A 24866-nucleotide genomic window follows, 5' to 3' on the forward strand; every position below is an offset into this window, starting at 1 on the left:
AAAAATCACGGGGTGCTGTAGAGAGAGGCACGCATGCTGATTGGTCGCCTGCTCCTGTATGCTGAGACCTGGGTTATCACGGGTTAAGTCTGCTTTGCCGCCGGCCACGAGTCAGGTCCTTCTTCTTGTCACAGGAAGTACTTTGTATGACAGGAAGAAGGACTAGCCCATGGCCTGCAGCAGACAAGAGTTAACACTTTAACATGCAATAACCTGGATCCCAGAACACAGGAGCAGGAGACAGACCGAGGGAAGCACAGAAGAGGCAGTAAGCTACTGACTTATAGTTTTCTTTTGGGCAGGGTCTCAAATATGACCGATGACACGTAAGCTTTGTGCCTGATATCTCTTCTTTCCTCTGTTGCTAACTGAAGTTTTTAATTTCTGTTTCCCTGTGCTTTTTTGGTTTCATAAATCACCCTAATGGCATTTCAAGTTTAAAGGGCAACCTAACATCTTGTTATAAATGAATGAATCAATTAATTGCACTTAATCACATAGTCTTGAGTCAAAAACCTTTTTTTAAATTATTATATATGTGCAAATCTTTCCCCAAAATTTTTTGTAGAGCTTATCCTTTATAACATATTCTCAGAAATATAAATTGGGTCCTATCCGATGGTGGCCAGCATTTCACATAGCTTCACCAGTGATTTTTATAGACTCTGCTATAATTTTTTTTTCCCAGAACAACCTTTTTTTTTGGGGGGGGAGAAAAATGTGGGAGGGGTAAAGAAATGAATGGTGGAGGGAACGCCATGAAAAATTGCATGGACACTAAGGGCGCCACAAACCGAAAAGTTTGGGATCCACTGGATTAAAATATTTATCTACAAAAAGCTTTAAAACAGTAACCTTGCACAAACATTGTTAGCAGTGGCATAGGAAGGGGGCGGTGGGGCGGTCCGCCCCAGGTGCAAGTTGCTGGGGGGGTGTCGGCTCCGTTGCTTCCCTCCTCCCTCTGCCCCGGAGCAGGTTACTTCCTGTTCTGGGGCAGAGAGAGCAGGGAACCAGCGGAGCTGACGTAGCTCCCAGCGATGTGCAGTCGGGGCAGATCGGCCCTCCCGCCCGCTCCCCACTTTTCTATGCTGGTAAGAATGCGCTCTGGGGGGGGTGCGCAGCAGCGACCCGCCCCGGGTGTCAGCCACCCTCGCTACGGCACTGATTGCTAGCACAAGAAAATCTACTGAAGGATGAAAGCTCAGTAACAGCATAAAAACTTCATTGTACTTTATCAGTTAGGTAATTAGTCTGGCTTTCTGAGGGGTCCTTTGACTAAGGTGCGCTGAAAAATGGCCTGCGGTAGTGTAGGCATGTGTTTCAGACGTACACAGATCCATTTTTCAGCGCATCTGTAAAAATTCCTTTTTAAACTTTTTACCAAAAATAGATGTGTGGCAAAATGAAAATTGATGCACATCCATTTTGGGTCTAAGACCTTATCGCCAGCCATTGGCTTAGCAGTAAATTCTCACGTGTTAACCGGGCGGTAATAGTCTCTATGCGTCAAATACCTATTACTGCCTGCTAGCGCCGCATGCCAGAAAAGAAAAAATATTTTCTGGTGTGCATAGGGGATGCACGTCAAAAATGAAATTGCCACCCGGGCCACATGGTAGCTGGGAAGTAACTTGGAACTGGCATGCGTTGGGCGCACACAGGTGCTTACGTGACTTAGTAAACAGGGGCCCTGAGGCTGTTTCTATGAAGCAACATTGTATAAACTCTGCAAACACCATAAAATACTATTTTGGGAAGTTAAAAAAAATCTATTACAAAGCTTTTTTTTTTTTTTGGATAACATGCTTTTTAAAGGCATTTTTTTTTTTTTAAATAAATGTATTCCGCCCAATATGCAGTGCAATTTAACCGGTCAGAATGGCTACTGACTGGTTAAATAGTGCTCAACTGGCTATCCACTGATATACAGCGGAGAATAACTAGCTAAGTTCCCTGATTAGCAGCTAGCCAGTTATATCATGCAACATAACAAGATACTCGCTGATTTTTAAAGTGTGTGACCCTGGGCAAGTCACTCAGCCCTCCATTGCCCCAGGTACAATATAATGTTATATTGTGAGCCTATTAGGGACAGTGTCAGTACCTGAAAAAGAAAATTTTAAACCACATTTCTAGGTAGTATATAAATACTGAAAAGAAATAAATGGTTCTATCTGTTCAGCCAGCAACTCACTGATATTCAGCAGCACTAAACTAGGTATACAGGACCTGGTCCTCAATATTGCTGGTGTTTATGTATCTATTACCCAGATTCTATCCTTTGACCACCCTGGCACTTTTCGTGAATTTTGCCAAGGCTCTCAGAGATGATATTCAGCTATACTACCCGGTTAAATCATTTTATTATCAACCCCATATTTTTTTTTCTCAGCATGTACCTACAGAAATAATATATGAAGTGCATTAAAATGTGCTGATGATGTTCTTTGGTCTTTATTTATTAATGCTTAGCATGCAATAGAAGTGGTATTGTGTGTCATCAGCCACAAAGCCTATTACACACATTTTTTAACATGCACTAGTATATAAAGGCCTAAGGCTTTTCTTCTTTGTGTGTGTGTGTGTCTGTCTGTCTATTGGAAAAAGTTTGGTAAATCAAGCCCTATGTACAGGTAATGTTCTGATGAAAAGCCAGCCAGTCATGAATAAAAACTTTATACTTGTATGCAGGGAGATAATAAAAACAAGCAAACAAAGTTATGTACTAAACAGAAATAACACAATGTTTGAAATTGTATCAAAGTTAATATTTAAAAAAAATCACTGTCTATGGTCCACACAGGATGCATGAATAGGGTTTGCTGAGTGACTCAGATTTAATTTGCAAGCCTTCTAAATCCCAGAGGGAAAGGGCTGATTTGGTTTCAATACTCATCACTTCCGATACAGTTCTCATGTGGCTTTTTTCATCAAATCCAAGACTCGTTGCAAAATATCATAGCCAGCTCCAGCTCAGTTCATATTTCCATTTTTATACTGCTTCGGAAATAGTCAAGATGTTAAATCAGACACTCATCTCTAATAACAAGCTACTGAAGATCTCTGGCAAGTACTGCAGAATGGTAGATGTATGTTAGGAAAACTGCAGGATCTCAGAAGAGCTTACTGTTCCCTTGTGCCAATACCTGATAAGAACATAAGAACACAAGTTGTGCTATGCTGGGTCAGACCAAAGGTCTATCAGGTGCAGCATTCTTATGTTTATGCTTATTCAACTTTCTATACTGCTTTTCGAGTGGCCACACCAAAGTGGTTTACAATGTCATACAAGGAAAATCAGAAAAACAAAAGGACCTCCAATAGAAACAGGACAGACCAGACCAGAGAAGATCATAGGCAGGAGAACATTGCAAGCTATGAGTGTCCCAAGCCTTTCTTGTCTACTGGCTAGCCCGACAATCTACATAGAAGCTCCTGAGTCCAAAGCTAGAGTAAAATTGGGCTTTAAGGCTGGTTCTGGTAGGCAGAATCCTAGATAGCAGTTGGGGAAAATATTCCAGTGCAGTCCAAAGAGTCAGTTCATTCCTTGTTCTGTACTCTCTGGGACAAGCGGTAGATTTCCCAAGTCTACCCAGCTAATAATTATTCATGGACTTTCCCTCCAAGATCTTGTCCAAATTCCTTGTGAACACAGCTACTGTATGCTGGGTGCCATCCTCTGGCAACAAATTCTACAGCGTCATTAGAAAATGTGTTTTAATTTTTATTCAATGAACGATTTCTTTAAAATCTTCTACCTGCTCTCTATAGTCTTAGTACATTTTGAAAAGAATATCTATTTCTTATTTAGCTGTTCCATCCCACTCATTTCATCCTATCCCCTCAGTCTTCTTGTCTTTAAACTGAAGAGCCCCAAACTGTTTAGCCTTTCCTCTAAATGAGCAGTTTCATCCCTTCTATATCATTTTTTATTATTCTTACCTATAATAATCATGAAATCAGGTGCCCAGACTACACACAACCCCCCCCCCCCCCCAGATTCTATATAGCATGACTTAATTTCCACATGCATTTGGCATTTGGTGTGCGTAGGTCATTACTGCCCGGTTACCGCGTGAGACTTTACCAGTCGGTCAATGGCTGGTGTTAAGGTCTCAGACCCAAAATGGACGCATGGCAATTTTCATTTTGCCGCACGTCCATTTTCGCCAAAAATCTTTTAAAAGGCGTTTTTTTTACAGGTGCACCGAAAAATGATTCTGTGCATGCCCAAAACCCGCACCTACACTACCGCAGGCCATTTTTCAGTGCACCTTAGTAAAAGGAACCTTTGTTAACAATCAATCAGCGCTGATAATTGACACATAACAACCAATTATTAATACTAATTGGCATTAATTAGAATTATGCACAGATCTAAGCGTATTCTGTAATGTGATGCGGGTAAGTTCTAACTTGCATACCGTGTTTCCCCGAAAATAAGACACTGTCTTATATTAATTTTTGCCCCCCAAAATGCGCTAGGTCTTATTTTCAGGGGCTGTCTTATTTTTCGGGGAAACATCGGGGTTGGCCTGCCCGCCCTCCGTCGCTCCTGGAACTAACCTTAAATGCCTCCTTTCACCTTCGCAGCAAGCAGCAGCAGGGCAGGCCACTTCTTCCTTCCGTGTCCCGCCCTCGCCTGACGTAATGTCCGCGAGGGCAGAACACGGAAGGAAGGAGAGGTCTGCCCTGCTGCTGCGAAGGTGAAAGGAGGCATTTTAAGGTTAGTTCTGGGAGCGACGGAGGGTGGGTGGAGGGGGGGCCCAGCGACCTTGGGTGGGGGGCGGCCTTGTCCGGCTCTCTGCGGCCCTGCTTTCAAACAAAAATTTGCTAGGTCTTACTTTCGGGGGAGGCCTTATATCTACCAATTCAGGAAAACCTCTACTAGGTCTTATTTTTGGGGGTTGTCTTACTTTCGGGGAAACAGGGTAGTTGAATAGGGGGCATGACCATGGATGTGAAATAGGTGGGTCATATTCATTTCTAAAATCCATGCGCATGGTTATAGAATGTACTCTGTCCATTCATAATTTAGGCATCAGCATTTACACCAAGTTTTACTTGGCGTAACTGCCTGTGACTAAATTTAGTCATGCAGACGGTCACTCAGTGTATTCTATAAACTGTGTGGAAATTTAGGCTTATTCTATAAAGTACACCTAAATTTAGGTGTGTTTCTAAATTAAGGCATACTTTATAGAATATGCCTAGGCATATTCCATTTTGACGCCGATTTTATAGGTGTGATCAGTGGCGTTCCTAGGGGTGGCGGTGGGTGCGGTCCACCCTGGGTGCACGCCACTGGAGGGGTGCTGCACGCGCCTGTCCTTCGTTCGTTTCATGCTCCCTCTGCCCCGGAACAGGTTACTTCCTGTTCCGGGATAGAGGGAGCATGGAACGAATGAAAAACAGGCACGCGCAGCACCCCCCCCAGCAGCGTGCACCGGGGGGGGTTCTTTCATGGGGGGGTGTCCTTTCACCGGGGGAGGTCGCGCTGCATCCCGGGGGGGGGGGCGCATCGGCGAGCCGCCCCAGGTGTCAGCCCCCCTAGGACCGCCACTGGGTGTGATACATAGAATCTAGTTGAATATTCAGACTGATGTTGCTTTATGGAATGAAACAGAGGTGTTCTGATATACTCCGTTTTATTCTCTATTCTCTTCCAAATGATTTCTAACATTGTTTGATTTTTTTTTATCATTGATGCTATATACTGAGCTAAATACTTCTAAGGACTATCCACAATGACTCCTAGATTCTTTTCCTGGGTGGGAATTCCTAAATGCAACCAAATGTGCCTCATTTTGCATTTATCCACGTGAAATTACATCTGCCATTTTGATGCTTGGCTTCCCAAGGTCTGTCTGCAGTTCTTTATAGTTTGCCTGTGTTTTAACAAACTTGAACATTTTGTGTCATCTGCAAATGTTGTCTTTTTACTAATTGCTCTCTTTTCCAAATAATTTCTGTGAATGTTAACTAACACTTATCATAGTATGTGCAGGAGCAAAACAAGCACTATGAAGCACTATATGTGTTCCTATATAGCAAAGGTATATGGGATTATAATACATGGCTCTATCCAGCATTAAGAACTTGTCTTCAAAAATGCAGACCTAAGCTTATTCAATCTTTCTATGCAAAGCCTATTATTTGCTGAGGCTGCGACCTTGCATACAGACAAAGACTACTGACAAGGGTCCCAATGTGCTAGAATAATAAGGTTGTTATCAGCATCGACTTCATGGCCAGAACATTCAAGGACTCTTGGAATTACCCTTGCAGCCAGAGAGGCGCTGTGGCTAGCAGAGCTACACATTGTGCATCAAACCCTGGCCCTTTGACACAGTACCTGCCCCCTTAAAGTGGTGCCAGTGAGACAATCATATGGCTCCTGAAGTCACAACAATGGGGATAGCCATGTTATGTGCGCATCACCCACAAGGGTAGAATGTGCGTCATTAGTACAGCTCTTATCAAAGACAAGGGCTGCTGTGTTAACATCCCACCCAAGGAGCAGACCTGAATTGGACCAGATTGACCATCTGAGGACCACACTGCCATCTAGAGGTCTTATCAGGTTGCATATGTGTCATGTTCCTTTATATACATGCTGTGGATTCAGAGTGACTCTCTTTTACTTCGGATGTAGTCAGGGGTTCGTGTGCGTTTGCTCTAAGCTATTTTTGTGCTGAGACCTGATGTGTGTATATTTTCGCCTTCGTGCACATTATCTTTGCTGCTTTTGTAAATAAAATAATTGCCTTATTTTCATAATACCCTGGTTATTGTCTGGATGCTGGAATTTGGATCTTGGAATAAGAGGGAACATTTCCATTTGGGTACTTGGCAAAGGCCAGTTCTGTGGTAATCTATACTAAGTGTCAGGTTTCCCCAATAGCACCCCAAAAAGTTATTATCTGTGTACGCCCCACACATAAATCACTCAATCACTCCTCTATTTATCTCTCTCCATTTGGTAAAATTGAATCAAACTCTGCTTCCTGTCTTTTAATCAGTTAACAATGTATTCCTTCCTATCCTGTAATTTTTCTAATTTCCTCAGGAGTCTCTCATGAGGGATTTTGTCAAATGCCTTCTGAATATCCTGTGTTAATTGTAGGGGAAGATGCTGAGGACACCCCCAACAGTTAACCACATAGGCTTTGCAGTTACCACATATTCATTTTTGCAACTACCACATGGTAACTGCAGATTTTTATTGCACTTTTGTAAAAAGGTCCTAGGAATCTATCAATCCTTTATGGACTCTATGATGAAGTATTACCTAGGTGCTGACCACTGTTCCCTCTAAGCTGAGTTTGAGTCCTCCACCTAGAGTCCTGCCATTGGGGGGTGCTGTTTTACTATCGCAGTTTCAATAGTGAGGAATAGGCAAGCTCTGCAGGACTCCAGAGAACCTGCATATCCCTAGTGATTGAAAATACAGTATTGAAGAACCATCCTCCACTGGATGGTGCTCACTCACTTGGCTTTTTCTCTGTACACACCAGTGGAATAGCCAGGGCCGCCGAGAGGGGGGGCAGGGGGGACAAAATTCCCCGGGGTCAGGCCACCGGCGCTGCAGTCCCCAGTCTCACCTGCCTGCCTCCTCGGCTCCAGGCCCCCTGTATTCAAGGCGGCAGTCGCAGATCGCCTCTCTTCTGGCCTTCCCTCCCTGTGTCCCGCCTTCGCGGAAACCGGAAGTTACATCAGACGAGGGCGTGACACAGGGAGGGAAGGCCAGAAGAGAGGCGATCTGCGACTGCCACCTTGAATGCAGGGGGCCCGGAGCCATGGAGGCAGGCAGGTGAGACCGCGGTCTGCAGCAGCAGGGGGAGCGACGGGGGGCGGCAGCGGAGGCGGGACAGCCTTGCCACGGGCCCGGCCTAGTCTCTTGGCGGCCCTGGGAATAGCTATGGGGGGCCACTGGGACCTAGGCTCCACAAAATGGCTCTAGGGCCCCCCAGTTTGGCTGTCAGGGGTCCCAAACTCTCGTCAGCTGAAGCGCTTGTCCCGTTCTGGTCTTGCATTGCCTGTCATGTTTTCAGTTGCGCCGTGTATGCTTGTTTTAATGAAATTGAGCATGCCTACATTTAGGTGCATCAATTCAGGTTTTCTACAATGGCATCTTGAAGTATAGATGTTTTTATAACATTAACACTCAGTGCACCACACTTAAATCGAGGCACCAAGAATTGCCCCCTGTATGTAGACCATTTTACCTGGACCGAGAAGAGATGATCCTGGGAGAAGGGTTGGGGCAGATGTTGTACTTCCAGGCATATGCTTGAAATTCTGAGCAAAAACCTCATAAATTACCCTTGAAGCTTTGCCAAGAGGCAGGTATGCATATAAATGCATACTTCCCTGTGGTAATTTTTAAAGATGAAATATAGGGGTTCTTTCACTATGGAAAACCTACCAAGTCCACTTAAAGAAATATATTAGGAATGTGCTTTCATTAGTGCAGAGTCAGCTCATTAGTATGCCTTAATATTTAGTGTGCACAGTCAGCTCATTAGTATGCATTAATATTTAGTGTGTGCTAAATTGATTTAAGGCACACAAATCTGTGAACCAACATGTGTTAAGTTAATTAGCCTGAGTTGAAGTGCTATGACATGCATTACAAAGTTTCTATCAAAACAAATGTGAAAAGAAACAAATGAACACCTATAAACTGGGAAAATTCAGAGCAAATTCTAAAAGCAAAAACAAAAAAAAAGGTGACATTTCAGTGCAAATCACAGAGCAGTATTAACATTCACAGTTATGCCAGTGCAAGAAAGCAGAACCCATTAAAATAAGCCCAGGTAAAACTCAGACTTTTGAAAGCTCAATGAAAAAACCATAGCCTGAATCAACCTATTGGAATGTGAGCAAAACAGCTCATCTGCATTGCAAAGATTCAGGGTCATTGTAGCTGTGACAGTTGGAGGCCTGAAAATACTTTTGATGTCAGGAGTACATCTGCACTCACAGCAAATGGCAACACTTTAATCGTATATCCTTGCAAAGAATAGTTATTTTTAATATTATCTTTGGAAACACGGTGAATTTGAAAGTGTTTACCCCATTTATTCCAGAAGCTCACATTGGTAAAAAAATATATATAATGACAGTAATAATAATCTCTTAAGGACAGTATACACAATGCTCTGCAAGATATGTTTGCCTGGTACTAAAAAGGATCTTTGCAGATCTGATGCACACACCTTTTGACACTGTATGGTACGTGCAACTGAGACGCCTTTTTGTTTTTGTTTTTTTAAGACAATGCATAAAATACAATCCCATAGCTCAGCAGCCTATGTCCACCATGTAAGTGCACTGGCATTCCTTTCCCGTGCATGAAAGTGAAATCCTTTGGCTGAATTGTGAATACTCTATAAATATAAAATTAACTTTATACCAGAATTTATTTCTCTCTGTCTTATCCAGAGCTTAACCTGGAAATATACTCCTTATGCTATACAAAGAATGAACTAAGGGGCCCTTTTACTAAGAAACGATAGGGCTAGCACGTGGGTAGTGCATGCCAAATCGACACTACCGCCGGGGTAGCGTGGAATAGGCACATGCTGTTTCGCACAGTAGAAAATAATGAAAAGAAATGGAAAATAAAAATGAGGATGTTACAATGCCTTTGCACCGCTCCATGGTGCATCCTCACCTTGAATACTGTGTTCAGTTCTGGTCACCGCATCTCAAAAAAGATATAGTGGAATTAGAAAAAGTACAGAGAAGATTGACGAAAGTGATGAAGGGGATGGGATGACTGAAACGGCTAGAGCTCTTCAGTTGGAGAAAAGATGGCTGACGGGAGATATGATAGAGGTCTATAAAATAATAAGTGGAGTGGAATGGGTAGATGTGAATCGCTTGTTTACTCTTTCCAAAAATACTAGGACTAGGGGGCATGCAATGAAGCTACAAAGTAGTAAATTTAAAATGAATTGGTGAAAATATTTTTTCACTCAACGTGTAATTAAACTCTGGAGTTCATTGCTAGAGAATGTGGTAAAAGGAGTTAGCTTAGTGGGGTTTAAAAAAGGTTTGGATGGCTTCCTAAAAGAAAAGTCCATAAGCCATTACTAAAATGGACTTGGGGAAAATCCACTGCTTATTTCTGGGATAAGTAGCATAAAATGTATTGTACTGTTTTGGGATCTTGCCAGGAATTTGTGACCTGGATTGGCCATTGTTGGAAACAGGATACTGGGCTTGATGGACCTTCAGTCTGTCCCCAGTATAACAACACTTATGTTGACACCTTTCATTTGGAAAGTGCTGAACAGCAGGTGAGTGTAAGTCTTTGTGATGGAGAAACATTCTACTGCAGGGTGATTGAGACTATTTCAGAAACACTCTTCACACAGGTTTCTTCAATGGCCTGGCTTAATTTGACAATAACTGTGCTCTTAAACAAAAGTCAGGGACATGGGATAGAAAGCCAGTCAGACAGCTGAATATGCAAAATTATTGTAATTAACACATGAAACAATAGTCTACAAATTGAAAAGCAAAAAAAAAAGATTTTGAGAGAATTTTTAAAATCAAATTTGGCAAAGGAGTGTCAAGCAGATGAATTTCAGTTTTTCCCAGAGCTGTCAGGCAATGCCACCTGTTTCAACTTCTTATTGCAGCTCTGGCTGCCAGCAACAAATTATAGACTCAGCCAACTGCTGACCAAAAAGTGCCTGCATCAGCCATATGCTTGCTATAGCAAACCAGGCACTCAGTCAAAACAGTACAGGGTCTGGAAACTCTGCTCATTCCTGATGTGTTAGAAAATAGTCCATTTATGTTGATTATTATTAGAAAAGGAGGTTTGAGGGCTGAGTTGCTAGTGCTGTGTATTTCTCTGCAGAAGAACCTGCATTTGAATCTCAGGGAAGATTTATTCTCCCAGATGGACCAGAGCTGAGAGGATGGTGCACAGCTAGTGCTCATAGCCTTGGAGGGGGGGGGGGGGGGGGGGAAATTCCAGCCATTGCATAATGGTGGCACCTAGTGCATAGACTTATACCTCACAATTGTAAGATTCTAAAGGGAATCCTGAGGACATGGACCCTTGTAGTTCAGTTTGGGAGGCTGTATCTTGCTAAGGACATTTAAAAAAAAAAAACCTTGAAGCAGTCAGGGAAAAGCAACAAAAGTTATATAGGGTTTGCACCAAAAGATGTACAAGAGTTGAGTTGAACAAAGATTGTTCTGTAAGTTTTCCTAGAAATGGGATGTTATTTATTTATTTATTTTATTCATATTTGTATCCCGCAACTATCCAAAAATGAGTTTCGGTTCAATGTGGCTTACATTTAACGGTTGTTAGAGATTCCATTGATTCAATTACATTTACAAGGTTGTATGATGCTGTGTTTTACAGTGGTTGACAAGATAACTATTAGTGCATATGGAATAGTCACTGGGTTTCTTAAGAAGATATGTCTTAGTTAGTTTCTTAAATGAAAAGATTCGTTACAGTTAGAGGTTATGTTGTGTATTGTTGTTCCAGAATGACTAGTGCATATTTTACTCATAGAATTTCCTGAAGAGGTAGGTCTTTAGGTCTTTTCTGAACTGGAGGTAGTTCGTGATGCTTCTTATGACTATGAGAATTGAGTTCCATCATTTTGAGCCCAGGTAGCTAATGATAGATACTGGCTGGTAACTTTCAAGCTTGTCCTGGTAAGGGTGGTTGTTCTTCTTTAGCAAAGGATGCAAAGGGCTTGTTTCCAAAACCAGCTAAGTCCATATTAGTTGCAATGGGCTTACTGGGTATTGGATCCACTGTGGATCATGATATCATGCTAGCATGGAACAGTACTTGCTTGGTTCAGATCCTATCTATCAGATAGGCAACAGTCCATAGTGTTCGGCAGCACCTCATCACCACCATGGGTACCACAAGGATCGATACTGTCACCTATTCTGTTCAATATCTTCCTCAAGCCACTAGCCAATCTGATTCTGTTGCTGGGCAGTCAGGTTTACATCAACGCAGCTACTCACACTCATTGAACCTGACTTACCCACAGCCCTGAATAAACCGACTACCTATTTAACATCAATTTACAAATGGGCTAAAAACAACAAACTTTGCCTGAACCCAAGTAAACCCAAAATTTTGTGGGTCCCTAACACAAGTGGGCATATACCTGACTTTAAAATCTCTTTTTAGGAAATACTAACTTCCCCTCAAATCACAAGTCAGAAACCTTGGAATACAGCTAGTCTCAACACCTATACTGATACCCCCAAATCCAAGCAACCTTCAAAAGCTGCTTCCCTCATTTGCGACAACTATGCTGCCTCTCTCCATACACTGAGAAGGCAAGTCTTATTACAGTTGTGCATGCCTTGATAACATCAAAACTGGATTTCTTTAATGTACATTGCACTGATCTGAGTACTAACCAGCTCCAATTGATTCAGAATGATGCAGCAAGACTAATAGAAGATTGCACGTGTTGTGACTCATCTCACCATTTTTGCTAAAACTTCATTGGCTACCAGTACAATTCAGGGCTAAATTTAATTGTCTGATTTTCAAGGCCCTTAAAGGAAATGGCCAAGAGTACTTAAAGAACAGGATCTCCCTCTACACAACTCCAAGGTCATTAAGGTTCTCCCAAGGAGTATCCCTAACTACACCCTCTCTAAAGGACATCACATGATGTGATACACACCAACTAGCCTTCCCTGGAGTAGCCCCCACACTCTGAAATGCACTCCCTGAAAGGCTCCACTTCACATAAGACTATCTCTACTTTAGGAAGCAGGTGAAGCTTGGCTCTTCATCCAGGCCTTTATGAGGGAATTCCATAAATGGCACTTAAAAAAAATCAATGCCAAAAATAAGTGCATAGCAGTATTCTTTAGGCACAGGTTATAGAATAGCGCTTAAGCCCAGGGATCACACCTACATTTAGGTGTGGCCACTTGCACCAGTGAAAACATGGTGCAAATGCCCACGCCTATATTTAGGCATAGAAGCCCCTTATTCTATAATTATGCGCATAAATAAAAGTCACAACCCTGATCTGTCCATGACACTTGCATTTCCGCACTCCCTTTTTGTGACTCGTGTGTAAAATTTAGACAGGGATCCCGCACCTAAATATATATGCGTACATATTAATTGAATATAATTAGTGTCAATAACTGCTTGTTAAAAAGCCAATTATTGGTGCTAATTATCTCACTATTCAATTAAAATGTGTGTTTAAGTTCGGCACATGCCCAAATTTGCACAAGCATTTTCTAGTGCTTTTTGTAGAATTAGGGGGCTAATGAAAAAAGGAACTAACTTGCTAGTCACATACACACGATGTGGCATTGACTGCACATACTGTAGCAGGACTTGCTTATCCAATTCTATCCTAGATTAGATTACATTCCTTTTATTTATTTATTTATTTATTTGGATTTACTTACTGCCTTTTTGAAGAAATTCACTCAAGGCTGAGTACAGTAAAAAATATGCAATAGACCTTTACAACAGTAAAAATATTCAAACAACAATACAAGGGAAGATATAGGTATTGCTGCATTAGAATGTCAACACAATCTGCAATAAAACATTTTAATAGACAGTAGAGGGTGTAAGCAAAGATGGAACATATAGATAGAGAAGACAGAGTAACCTTTCTGACTTTGCGTGCAACTTTAAATTTGTCCCCTTATTTTCTTACTCCTTGTACTGCATCTTATCTATGTATATGTTCCATCTTTGCTTACACCCATTCTGTCTATTAAAATGTTTTAATGTGTATTGTGTTGACATTTTAATATAGCATACCACGCCATACTCTGTATTGTTGTTTGAATATTTTTACTGTTGTAATTGTCTATTGCTTATGGTTGGCTTATTCTTGCTGTACACTGCCTTGAGTGAATTTCTTCAGAAAGGTGGTAAATAAATCCTAATAAATAAATATACGATGAGTTTATCTTGTTGGGCAGACTGGATGGACCTTGCTTTATCTGTCATCATCTACTATGTTACTAGTATTAAAAACACACATGTCATTATAGTAAAAAAAGACCAGTTCTGATTGGAAGTGCAAAGGAGCAGAGGGAAACTATTGATCCAAAGTTAAAAACTAATAAACAAAAAAGAATTATTTTCAAAAATGTTGGGATGACTTCTTCCTTGACCAAACAAAATACTGATACAACCCTTCTACTCCGTTCTTGAAAACATGTTACTTTGACAGATATTTAATATTGTTATCCAGAATAAGACAGAAAAGTAACATCACACTTGCGTAGTGTCTTGACTGGGTTGGTTTTTTAATAATCTACTCACATGAAATAAGGGTTTAACAGACAAATTGCCTCTATCTTTGTTAAGCGGTTGTTGTTTTACATGTGGTTATTTGCAGCCACATGAAAAGTAGGCTAGGAATAGGAAGTGGTGGGGGGGGGGGGAGTGCCGAGAACTCTACCCAAGAACATTCATTTTTAAACTATATGGAGACAGTTTACACCATGTCTTTGCCTGCGCAGATGAAATATTAAAAATCTAAAGTACAATTGACCATTCTGGATTAATAATTGCCATCCCAACCTCAAATTTTTATCAAATCTTCTGCCAGTGATGGCATACCCCCCCCCCCCCACACACTATAATCATAGTGTCCCTTCACCAACCCCCTCCCCCTCCACACTCACCTCAATTGTATACACCCCCCCTCCCCAAGCAACAAAACTCCTTTTCAACTGGACTCATCCTTCCTTCCTACCTCCCAGATGACCCCTGATTCTGGTTCCTTCAGCAGCCCTCTTTCTACAATCAAACAACCTCTGGTAACCCTGAACCCTGAGAATTCAGACTATGTATTCTGGGACTTTAGACCCTGGATCTAGGATGCAGAAGTCTTGGACTCAGGATACGAGAAAGCATATGTTTCACGATTCCTGTCAACACTGTGTGGCACTACATCATCACTAGAAGTTGAGCATGGTGAGGTAGGGGGATATTTATTTCCCTCAGTCAACATATCAGAAAGCTCTGAGGTCAGGGATCTTGAACCTCATGTAGGCCACCATAAAGGATTGCCAAGTAGGTCTGTGGTCGAGGATCTGGGGGTGGGGGTAATGATGGGGGAGCGGTCAGCATGGGGGTTCAATGGCAGGATGGCACAATTAGCAGCAGGATTAGTGGGGAAGGGTTGCTGCGCAATCAATGGTGAAATTTGACAAGTAGAACTTCAATCGGTACGGTTTGGCAAGGGGGCAGTCACTGGGAGTTGCTGAAATTGGAAGGGGAGAAGAAGATATGCATGCAATAGAAGCAGAACGGAGGGTACTACTAACAAAATATGCATGAAAACATTTTTCCTGCATTAGTTCCAGCAGTGGCTTACCAAGGGGGGGGGCGGTCCGCCCCGGGTGCACACCGCTGGAGGGTGCCACAGTGCGCGCCTGCTCCGAGTTCGCTAAACTTCGTCGCTCGTTCACTGCAGCTCCCTCTGCCCCGGAACAGGTTACTTCCTGTTCCGGGGCAGAGGGAGCTGCAGCGAAGCGAAGTTTAGCGAACTCGGAGAAGGCGCGTGCCGCGGCACCCCCCCCCAGCGGCGTGCACTCGGGGGGGGGTGTCATTTCACTGGAGGGGAGGCAAAGGAGTCATTTAGCGGGGGGGGGGGGGCGCTGTACCCCGGGGGGGGGGGTGCTTCGCCCCGGGTGCCATCCAGGCCAGGAACGCCACTGAGTTCCAGTCATTTTCACAACTGTAAATTTAATGTTAGCCACAATTTCATCATAGTTCAGCATCATCTGTGCGCATTGAAAGTGTCCATATTGTTTGCCCACTAATGGGTAAATATTCAGACAGTGACAGTCAGCAATTTGTTTGCCACTGCTGGCATTATTCCCAGATATTCAATGCCTGGTCATGTCCAGGCATTCGCATAGAGAATCCAGGTCTGTAAGGCCAGCTATCACTTATCTGGTTAAATGTGATATTCAGCACTTAACCACATAAATGTCAACTCTGCCCTTGGACTGCCCATAAAATTGCCAGCTTAGAGATTTGTGATTAGTTATAATATTTAGTGGCAGTATCCAGTTAAGTGCTGCTGAGTATCAATTAATAACCCCACACTAGCAATTTAACTGGGCAGAGGCCTCTCCTGCTATCTTAAATTGCTTTGAATATTGACATCTAAGTTTTAAAAATGTGTTTAAAGGACCTTATTGTGTGAAAACTCCTTCCCACAAGTAGCCCTGAAAGCAGGAGTGGTGATCATCCAGTCCATTTCTCATTTTTATCTGGCCCTAGGTAAGATTTCCAGCAGTCACACTTCCTCCTCCTCCTCCTCACTTCTGTCCTGGAAACATCTCATGGCAGCAGGATTACTTGCAATGCTCCCCATGACAGTGCGCTAACCTTGCTCCTGCCTCTGCTTTTGCCGCACATACCCCCTTCTTTTGCCCATGCCACTATGTCCCTGGGTGAATGGGGAGATGGATGGTTAAGGGAAGAGAACAAAGAAATCACTGGCGAAAGGGTGGGAGGAAAGGAGAAAGAGGTTGCAAGTGTGGGGGGAAAAAAAGCAGACAGAACTTGTATGTCGGAAGGATGAGGCAGAGACTGAGCATGACAGGAATGAGAGATGTGTTCAATATTGGTTAGATGAAAAGGGAGTTTTGTGGGAGGTTGGAGAAATGAGAGCTGGTAGAATTGCCTATAGGCGAAAAAAGGTCAAAGGGGACTGTGCTGGGGAGGGATTTGTTTTTCTCTTTTAGTCATTTTTGTTTCATTTTACCACTTATGGTTTCATTTTAGCATGCACTAACGTGAAATCATACATACTAAAATAATTGTTTAAAAATCCCAAACAATTTTACCCTAATTGGATAGGAGAGGGTCAGCGAGGTGGTGGAGGCCCTGCTGAGACATTAATCAGAGGAAGATCCCCCTCTTCTCCCCCAGAACCAGCTAATGTGCCCTCCAGGTATTGCTAATGTAATCCTTCATCCAAAAAGTTTCCCTTTCCTCAAGGTATAAGCAGCATAAAATCTGTTTTACTTTTTTGGGATCTTGTCAGGTACTAGTGACCTGGATTGGCCACTGTTGGAAACAGGATATTAGGCTTGATGGATCTTCAGTCTATCTCAGTATGACGCTTATAAAATTACACAGTTCTTTCTGCTATGAAAAATATCCAGATTTTTATTGTTCCATTTTTGTATTGGACTATGACACATAATGGGGCTCATTTTCAAAACAGAAAAACATCAAAAAAGCGGCACAGATTGGCAGATGTTTTTTTTTTTTTGGCCAAAACATCCAAATTACTATTTTTAAAACCCATTTTTGAGATGTTTTTCTATGCTGTTCGTCTGCAGTGCATCCAAATCACAAGAGGACATGCTGGGGCTTGTTGGGAGCGGGATTTGGGCGTTCCCAAAACTGGGACATTTTTCTGCCATAATGGAACAAAGCAAAAACATCCAGGGCTAAAAGTTATGTTTTGGTCTAGGCTGGGCTCCCAGATTCTGTTAGACCTGTTTCTGTCATGACTAAGTCACAAAAGGCCCTTAATGATGAGATGAGTACAGGAGGGATCAAGGCATGATGCCTCTTTACTCCCCCAGTGGTCACTGACCCCCTCCTACCCCCAAAATATATGAAAAAAACAGAACATACCAATCTCTACGACAGCTTCAGATGCTATGGCCATTCCTATTAGAGCAGCAAGCAGGTCCCTGGAGCAGGGCTGCTGAGAGACAAAGCCGGGCCTGGGGCAAACACCCCTCCCCCCAAGCCCCTGCACCCTCCCTCCAGGGCCTGCTTACTTGATTGTCTTCTCTCCTGCTAGCTCCGCTCTGCTGCACAGGTCCTTCTTCCTGCTGCGTCCAAACAGGAAGTACTTTACATAGGAGGTGGGATGCGGCAAGAAGAAGGACATGAGGCTGGCAGAGCAGAGTTAACGCCGATAGCGCGATAACTCTGCTCTGCGGCACACAGGAGCAGGAGAGCCATGCCAGTACTGGGCAGGCGCCAGGTCCCCCTTGGAGGCTGGGCTCTGGGGAAATTTACCCCCACCCCCCTCTTGGGGGCCCTGCCCTGGAGTAGCCTAGTGGTTGGTTCAGTACACTGTAGAGAAGGGGACCCAAGCCCATAACCCACTCTGTTACACGTGTGGTAGAAAGTGTGAAACCTCCAAACCTCACAAAAACCTACTGTATCCACATATAGGTGACACCTGCAGCCATACGGGCTGTTGTACAGGTGTACAGTTTTGGAGCTCTCACCATACAGTATGAAGGGGTAATGGTGAGATGTATACTTGGGACCTTTTATGTGAGCCCCACTGCTCTTCTGGGATGTCTATGTGGCCAGTCTACTAAGAATGCTGGCCCTCCATACATTCCAATGACTTGTTTTGTGCATTTTTCCATTGAGCATTTTTGTTCAATAATGGTCACAAAAGAAAAATGCACTGAGCACAAAACGTCTAGGAAATGGCCATTTTCAAAACAAAAAAGATGTTTTTATGGTTTGAAATCACTATATTTGCCACTTGATGTTTGAATGTTTTCAGCAAAATGTCCAAAATCAGATTTATATGTTGTATCAAAAATGCCCCATCCATATCACATAGTCCATGGAATGGGTAATTGACAAATGGTTTGTGTTTTAAGGATGGACAACTAGAAAATTTTCATTTCACGTTATTTTCCATGTCATTTTAGGAATGTTTGTTTTATTCATTTTCATCTGTCCATTTTATCGACATGGGAACAAAGTCGTTCATTACGTACTGTGAAAAGAGTGTACACTAATTGGGAACAGGATACACTGTTTTGGAAAGAATGTACCCCTTTTCCTAATAATGCATGCATGTGCACACCACTTGTGCATGTTGTAGTGGTTTGCACACGCACAAGGGTTCAAATGGGTGCACCACTGGGAAAAAAGAGTGCACATTCTTAATATATAGGAGGAATTCTATAAATGGTACTCAAAAAATTAGCGCTGAAAAAAATAGTGCTAAGCGTGATTCTATAAAGGGTGCATGTCCTTTATAGAATCACACTTTGGGCCCTGTTTACCAAGGTGCACTAGCATTTTTAGCATGTACTACAGATTAGCGTATGATAACTGTGTAAATACCCGTAGGAATATTATGGGTGTCTACACAGTTAGCGTGCGCTAATGCTCAGCACGCACTAAAAATGCTAACGTTCCTCTGGTGCAGCTTAGTAAACATGGCCCTACGTGTCGATTCCCACACCTAAGTTTTGACGCCAGACTTATGTCTGCTGAAACCTGGTGTAAATGCTGGTGCCCCGGTTAGGCTCACTGTGGCTGTATTCTTTAAGAACGTGCATAACTTTTCGGAATACCCCTGACACATCCATGCACCTCCCATGGCTATGCATTCTTTTGAGTTGCTATTAGAGTTAGCCACCATGTCTTCTAGAATAGCACATAGCCAGATGCATATGCAAATTTGAACAGGTGCCAATTAACATCAATCAATTGGTTGTTAGCACCCAAGTATTGGCATTAATCGGCTCAATAGTCAATTAACTTGCATGCAATCATAAATAATGAGGAATGGGAGACAAAAACATTCAAAAAAACTCAAACAACCCGATCAGTATATTAATATAGGATTCATAAAATGCAATACTTACCGTTAGTGGCTTTTTCCTCCATTACTGGTTTGTATTGAATTTGATGAATCCTATATTGATGGGGTTGTTTTTGTTTTTTTGAAAATTAATTTGCACACACATCTTGGGTGATCAAATCTAAGCACCACATATAGAATCCAGGGGATAGTGTGAAGTGTACCTTCTTCAAAACAGGCACACTAGGATCAGCAACAACCATTTTCATTCGTTAATGGCATGAAATGACATGGGATATGTCAATTACATTTCCCATATCATTGCAAATCATAGCCCCTCCCTAGTAAGTCTGTGCTTCCGTGTGCTTTAATCAACAAGATCTTGAAATAGCAAAACTGATTTCTGTATTAGTGCCCCAAAGTATAAATAAAGTTTTCTACAGAAGGCAGTTATACAGAGTTGACACTGTATATTAAGTTTATAGGAACAGGCATACAAAATAGATACCAACAGTTTGCATATCCAGGTACTAAGGGGTATAATAATTCTAGCTGAACAGTATTTTCTCATCTCGGGTCACATTAGGTGATAAGAATGACATCATGTTTTGCAGATTACATGGCTGTGCTATGTATTGATATGGACAGCAGTGCTACCTCCGTCAGCTCTTTGCAACCACACTTTCCCATCACCACATCACAAAAAGAGAATACTTTGTGGAACACAGGAAAACAGAAATTCACAAAACCAAAATACTTCATTCACACCCAACCTAGTTAAACCAGTTTGCAAATGAATAACAGTTAGATAGATATAATCAAGTATTACAATACCTTCTGCTGTGACCTCTGCCATACTGATGGCAAAAAAAAAAATACTCTTTATACCAAGATCAGTGATTGTGGTTGCAAGCTGTGTCCTTCAGGGTCCCAAGGTGCTGACAGGAACAAAGTAAGCACATGGGAGCAGGTGGGTGGAAGAGGGTGCTGCACTCTTACTTCATTTCCTCTTCTTTTGGGCTGGTTTGAACTTTCTTCACTCTAGACGTTTCCTCCTCCTCCAACCCACCTATTCCAGGACAGCACTTGCAGCGAAAAGCCAAGTATCAGCTTGCCTCAGAAATAGCAATGTTTTGCAATGCCTTCAACACTTCTTTTTGGGCACCAGTTGGAAATGCAAAGCTCTCAGTTCCAAATGGGACAGATAAGGAGGAAAAGAAATGAAGGCAGCGGAAAAAGCAAAGGGACAGAGAAGAGCAGCTGAAGCCCCTGCAGCTTGTCCCCTGGAATCAGTGCACTGGGGGGCCCGAGTCAAAGAATATAAATTAGAGAGTTCAGTGTAACCTTATCCATTAAGACTCAGATTTATTCTTAGCAGACTTGCTGCTTAGCACATTCTTTCTGGCCTTATTTGGATGAGGGAGGGTCTTATGTGGTCTGCCAGTCTCCCAAAGTAGAGTTCAGGCTCAAGTAATGCTATCCTTTTCAGCTCCTCCTAATCTGATGGGCACAGCTTGCATTTACCAGAAACCTCATTAGTAACAGTGTGATCTGATGTCATGAGTTCAATTCTTGTAGACTGACACTTTTAGATAATTTCACATCATTTTTACATGTTTTCACTGCTCAGCAAATGCCTGCAGCAACAAAACAGAAAAAAGGTCCCAATTTAATGATTGCTTTTGTTCACAATTAATTTGTTTATCAAGTCTTGTATTTAAAGTATGACTCACCAATTCCTTAAATGCCAGGATACCATGACACAAAAACTTAAGACCTGAAACATATAGGGGATAATTCTAAAGAACATAAGACTAGCTATACTGGGTCAGACCAATGGTCCATCTGGCCCAGTACCTGCTTCTAGCAGTGGCCAATCCAGGTCACAAGTACCTGGTATAAATTGAAATAGTAGCAACATTCCATGCTATCAATCCCAGGGCAAGCAGTGGCTTCCCCACGTCTGTCTCAATAGCAGACTATGGACTTTTCCTCCAGGAACTTGTCCAAACCTCTTTTAAACCCTGATACCAGCAGAGTACCGAGGGCGGGGCGGTGGGGGCGGTCTGCCCCGGGTACATGATGCAGGGGGGGTGCAGGGAGCAGCTGCGCAGGTGTCGGTTCCGCTGGTTCCCTGCTCCCTCTGATGTTACTTCCTGTCCCGGGGCAGAGGGAGCAGTAAACTGGCAGAGCTGACAGCCGGGCAGCTGCTCTCAGCATTCCAGAAGGTAAGAGCAGTGCACCTGGGGGGGGGGGGGGGATGTATTTGGAGGTGATGCTCCAGGGGGGATGCTGCACTAGGGAAAGTGTCTCCCAAACCCCCCAGATCATTATTCCAGACCATTAACCCACTTCCAGCTCAACTGCAAGTGGACAGGACTTGAGGTTTGGTAAGAGCGGCCCGTGTGAAAGCGAAGACTGTGGGGTTTAAAGTGAGAAAGATAATGAACTTATTTTGTGGTCCAGGTCCAGAGCTAGAACCGGGTGAGACCTGGGTTACACTAGCTTAGCACGCAATTCCGCACCTAACTTTGGGCCGGTCACTTATGCCAGCCAAAGGCTGGAGTGAATGCTTGTGCCCAACTAATGTCAGTTAAGTGTGGAAATTCAAGTATTCTATGAACCGTGTGCCTAAACCCTTGGAATGTCCCTGACACGCCCCTTTGGTGTAGTGCTTGAGAGAAGTTAGGCACGCAGTTTATAAAGTAGGAGTTCAGGGCTGATCCAGGAGTAATCACAAATGACTGCCCATTAGCACTTATTAATACCAAGAACTGATTCTTAGCAACTGTTTAGTCAATTACTTTATATAAGGATCTGTGATCTGCATTCAAAACTGCATACCCAACTTTGGGCAACCTATACAGAATCCAGTCGACAGTTGCTTCACTAGTTTAAGTGTACATAGTTAACCGCTTACAAAAGCAATGTGAAAGACAGAGCAGTCAAGTTACTCAAATCCAGGAAGGAAACTATTCAGCCGGTCCTGGTTTTGAATTTCAAAACCGGCTGAGATGGTTTTAAAATTCAGTAGTAAGTTCCTGTTTTAAGTTTCACATTGTACATATTCATGATTTAGCTCGTACATTATGTATTTAAACATGGCAGCTTATCTGGAACAGGGTGGCATTTCCATGTCCATGTCTGATCTACACTGTTCGCTATGGTAAGAGCAACTTTCACTACTCTGATATACTGGTTTTTAAGCTGATTTTCACAGTTTTTAATGTAATCTTTTTTTTCTTTTTCTTTAAAGCTGATATTGTCGGCTTCACTGGCTACTCACAAGCTTTGATCACAACCACGTGAAAATAAACGTTTATTGGGTCCTTTAGTGGTTATCATGTTTTAACGTATCACGGCATTCTTTATCAGTTTTGTGCTATTTTTAAAGCGACTATTCCGTATTTTTTAGAAGGTAGCCACGCAGCTTTGTCTTATAATTTATATTTTGAACAGATTTTGTACCCCTCATGTTTTCTCTGTTCCTCTTTCCTTGTCAGATAACAGTGTAGAAAAGGTTTATTTTCCTTGTGCACAAGTTATATTCATTACCCTTTCATCAGAGGTATGTCATTTCACTTTCCATCTAATATTTGTGGATAGTACATATATGTTTTTTTTTAGTTCAACCCGCTGTGGTTTTTAGAAAGTATATAAACAGATGTCAGTTTAGTGAGGTCCACAATGTGATCTTTTTCATTAAAATGTTACTGTATCTGATTGCATTTTTAATGTTAGTCTATTTATATTCATGTTGCATATTCAATACAGTCCATTGGTGTATTAGCAATATGTTTGTTAGTATTATATTCTTAATCATGGTTGTTTTTTTTTGTTACATTTGTACCCCGCACTTTCCCACTCATGGCAGGCTCAATGTGGTAGGCAATGGAAGGTTAAGTGACTTGCCCAGAGTCACAAGGAGCTGCTTGTGCTGGGAATTGAACTCAGTTCCTCAATTCCCCAGGACCAAAGTCCACCACCCTAACCACTAGGCCACTCCTCCACTCTACTTTCATGGTGACATATTCGATTTTATTGTACAACAAATTTATTTATAGACTTTTTATTTATTATTCTTTTTATGATTTTGTGCAGTCTATTTCATGACCCCTGAGGCAGGTAGATGCGTCCATTGAAGAATGACCCATGTTGGGTCTGTGTGGCTGGTGCTTTTAATAAAGCACACTCTGGAGATTCATCCCAATGGCTGGTTGTCATCGGTGTCATCCTCTACTTCTTTTGTACTGTTTTACAGTGTCACAGAGGTTTATTCCTGCTTTGAATTTACATTCCCAGTGCAGTGTGGTACTTGTCATCTCTGATACTTCCCATTGAAATGCACCAGGATACTGTTTGTATTCTTAGTAGAAGAGAAACCGGCTTTAAAAATGGAATAGAAATGGTGCTAATTCTCTTGTTATTTATTTATTTGTGACATTTATCTCCCACATTATCCTGAAGAAGTTTGAGTTCAATGTGGCTTACCATAAACAGTATAGGATACATAACAAAGAATAATGCATAAGAAAGTAATTTGTTGTAAGAATCCAATTTTATAATATAGTATCATAAACGTACTGGGATAGCTATGGATGTTTAACATTTAGAAAATCTATTATGAATGAAAAATTGTACATGAAGCACAGAGAAAGTTAATGGCAAATAGAGTAATTGTTAACGACATTAGGTAGAGCCAGGATAAAGGAAGGAATCCATTACTTCTCTTAATAGCTGTAGTAGTGGGCTTTGCTACTATAAATCATCATTTATACATAAAAAGATTGTTTGATTTAGGGTTTCATGGAAGTGTTATCAACTGGGTTTGAGTCTTTCTTTCAGATAGATCTCAACATCTGATTTGGAATAGACAAAGTACATTGAGTGTATTTTTTTTCTTGTGGTTTCATGCAGGGATCAGTATTGTCGCAATTATTTTTCAAATTTGTCTTAAGATTGATAGTATTTATTATTGAAAAACATGCTTTGAAATGTCATTTGTTTGCTGATGATATCCACTTGTGGCAAGAGATTGGAGAACATCAAACAAAAATTATGAAGTGATTAAAAGACTGCTTGAAACTTATTGTTTGGCTTAAAGAAAATGAACTAAAGCTGAATGTAGTGAAGACACGTGGAGGGGTATAATCGAACGGGGCGCCCAAGTTTTCCTGGGGCCGTCCTCACAGGACAGCTCTGTAAAGGGGCGGGGAAACCCATATTATTGAAACAAGATGAGCGTCCGTCTTTCATTTTGATAATATGGTC

General features: G+C 42.1%; 1 protein-coding gene across 1 annotated transcript in view; it reads right to left on the reverse strand.

Annotated features, from left to right (window-relative positions):
- The window catches only part of LOC115464763 (triadin-like), a 183520-nt gene extending 162633 nt beyond the window's left edge, over positions 1-20887 (reverse strand). Inside the window, exon 1 of the mRNA XM_030195116.1 lies at positions 20430-20887. Within this exon, the coding sequence (XP_030050976.1) occupies positions 20430-20451 (22 nt within the window). The 5' untranslated portion in view covers positions 20452-20887. The remainder of the gene's footprint in view (positions 1-20429) is intronic.
- Positions 20888-24866: the final 3979 nt, after the last annotated feature.

This window comes from Microcaecilia unicolor, chromosome 3, assembly GCF_901765095.1.
Source record: "Microcaecilia unicolor chromosome 3, aMicUni1.1, whole genome shotgun sequence".
Classification (NCBI taxonomy): domain Eukaryota; kingdom Metazoa; phylum Chordata; class Amphibia; order Gymnophiona; family Siphonopidae; genus Microcaecilia; species Microcaecilia unicolor.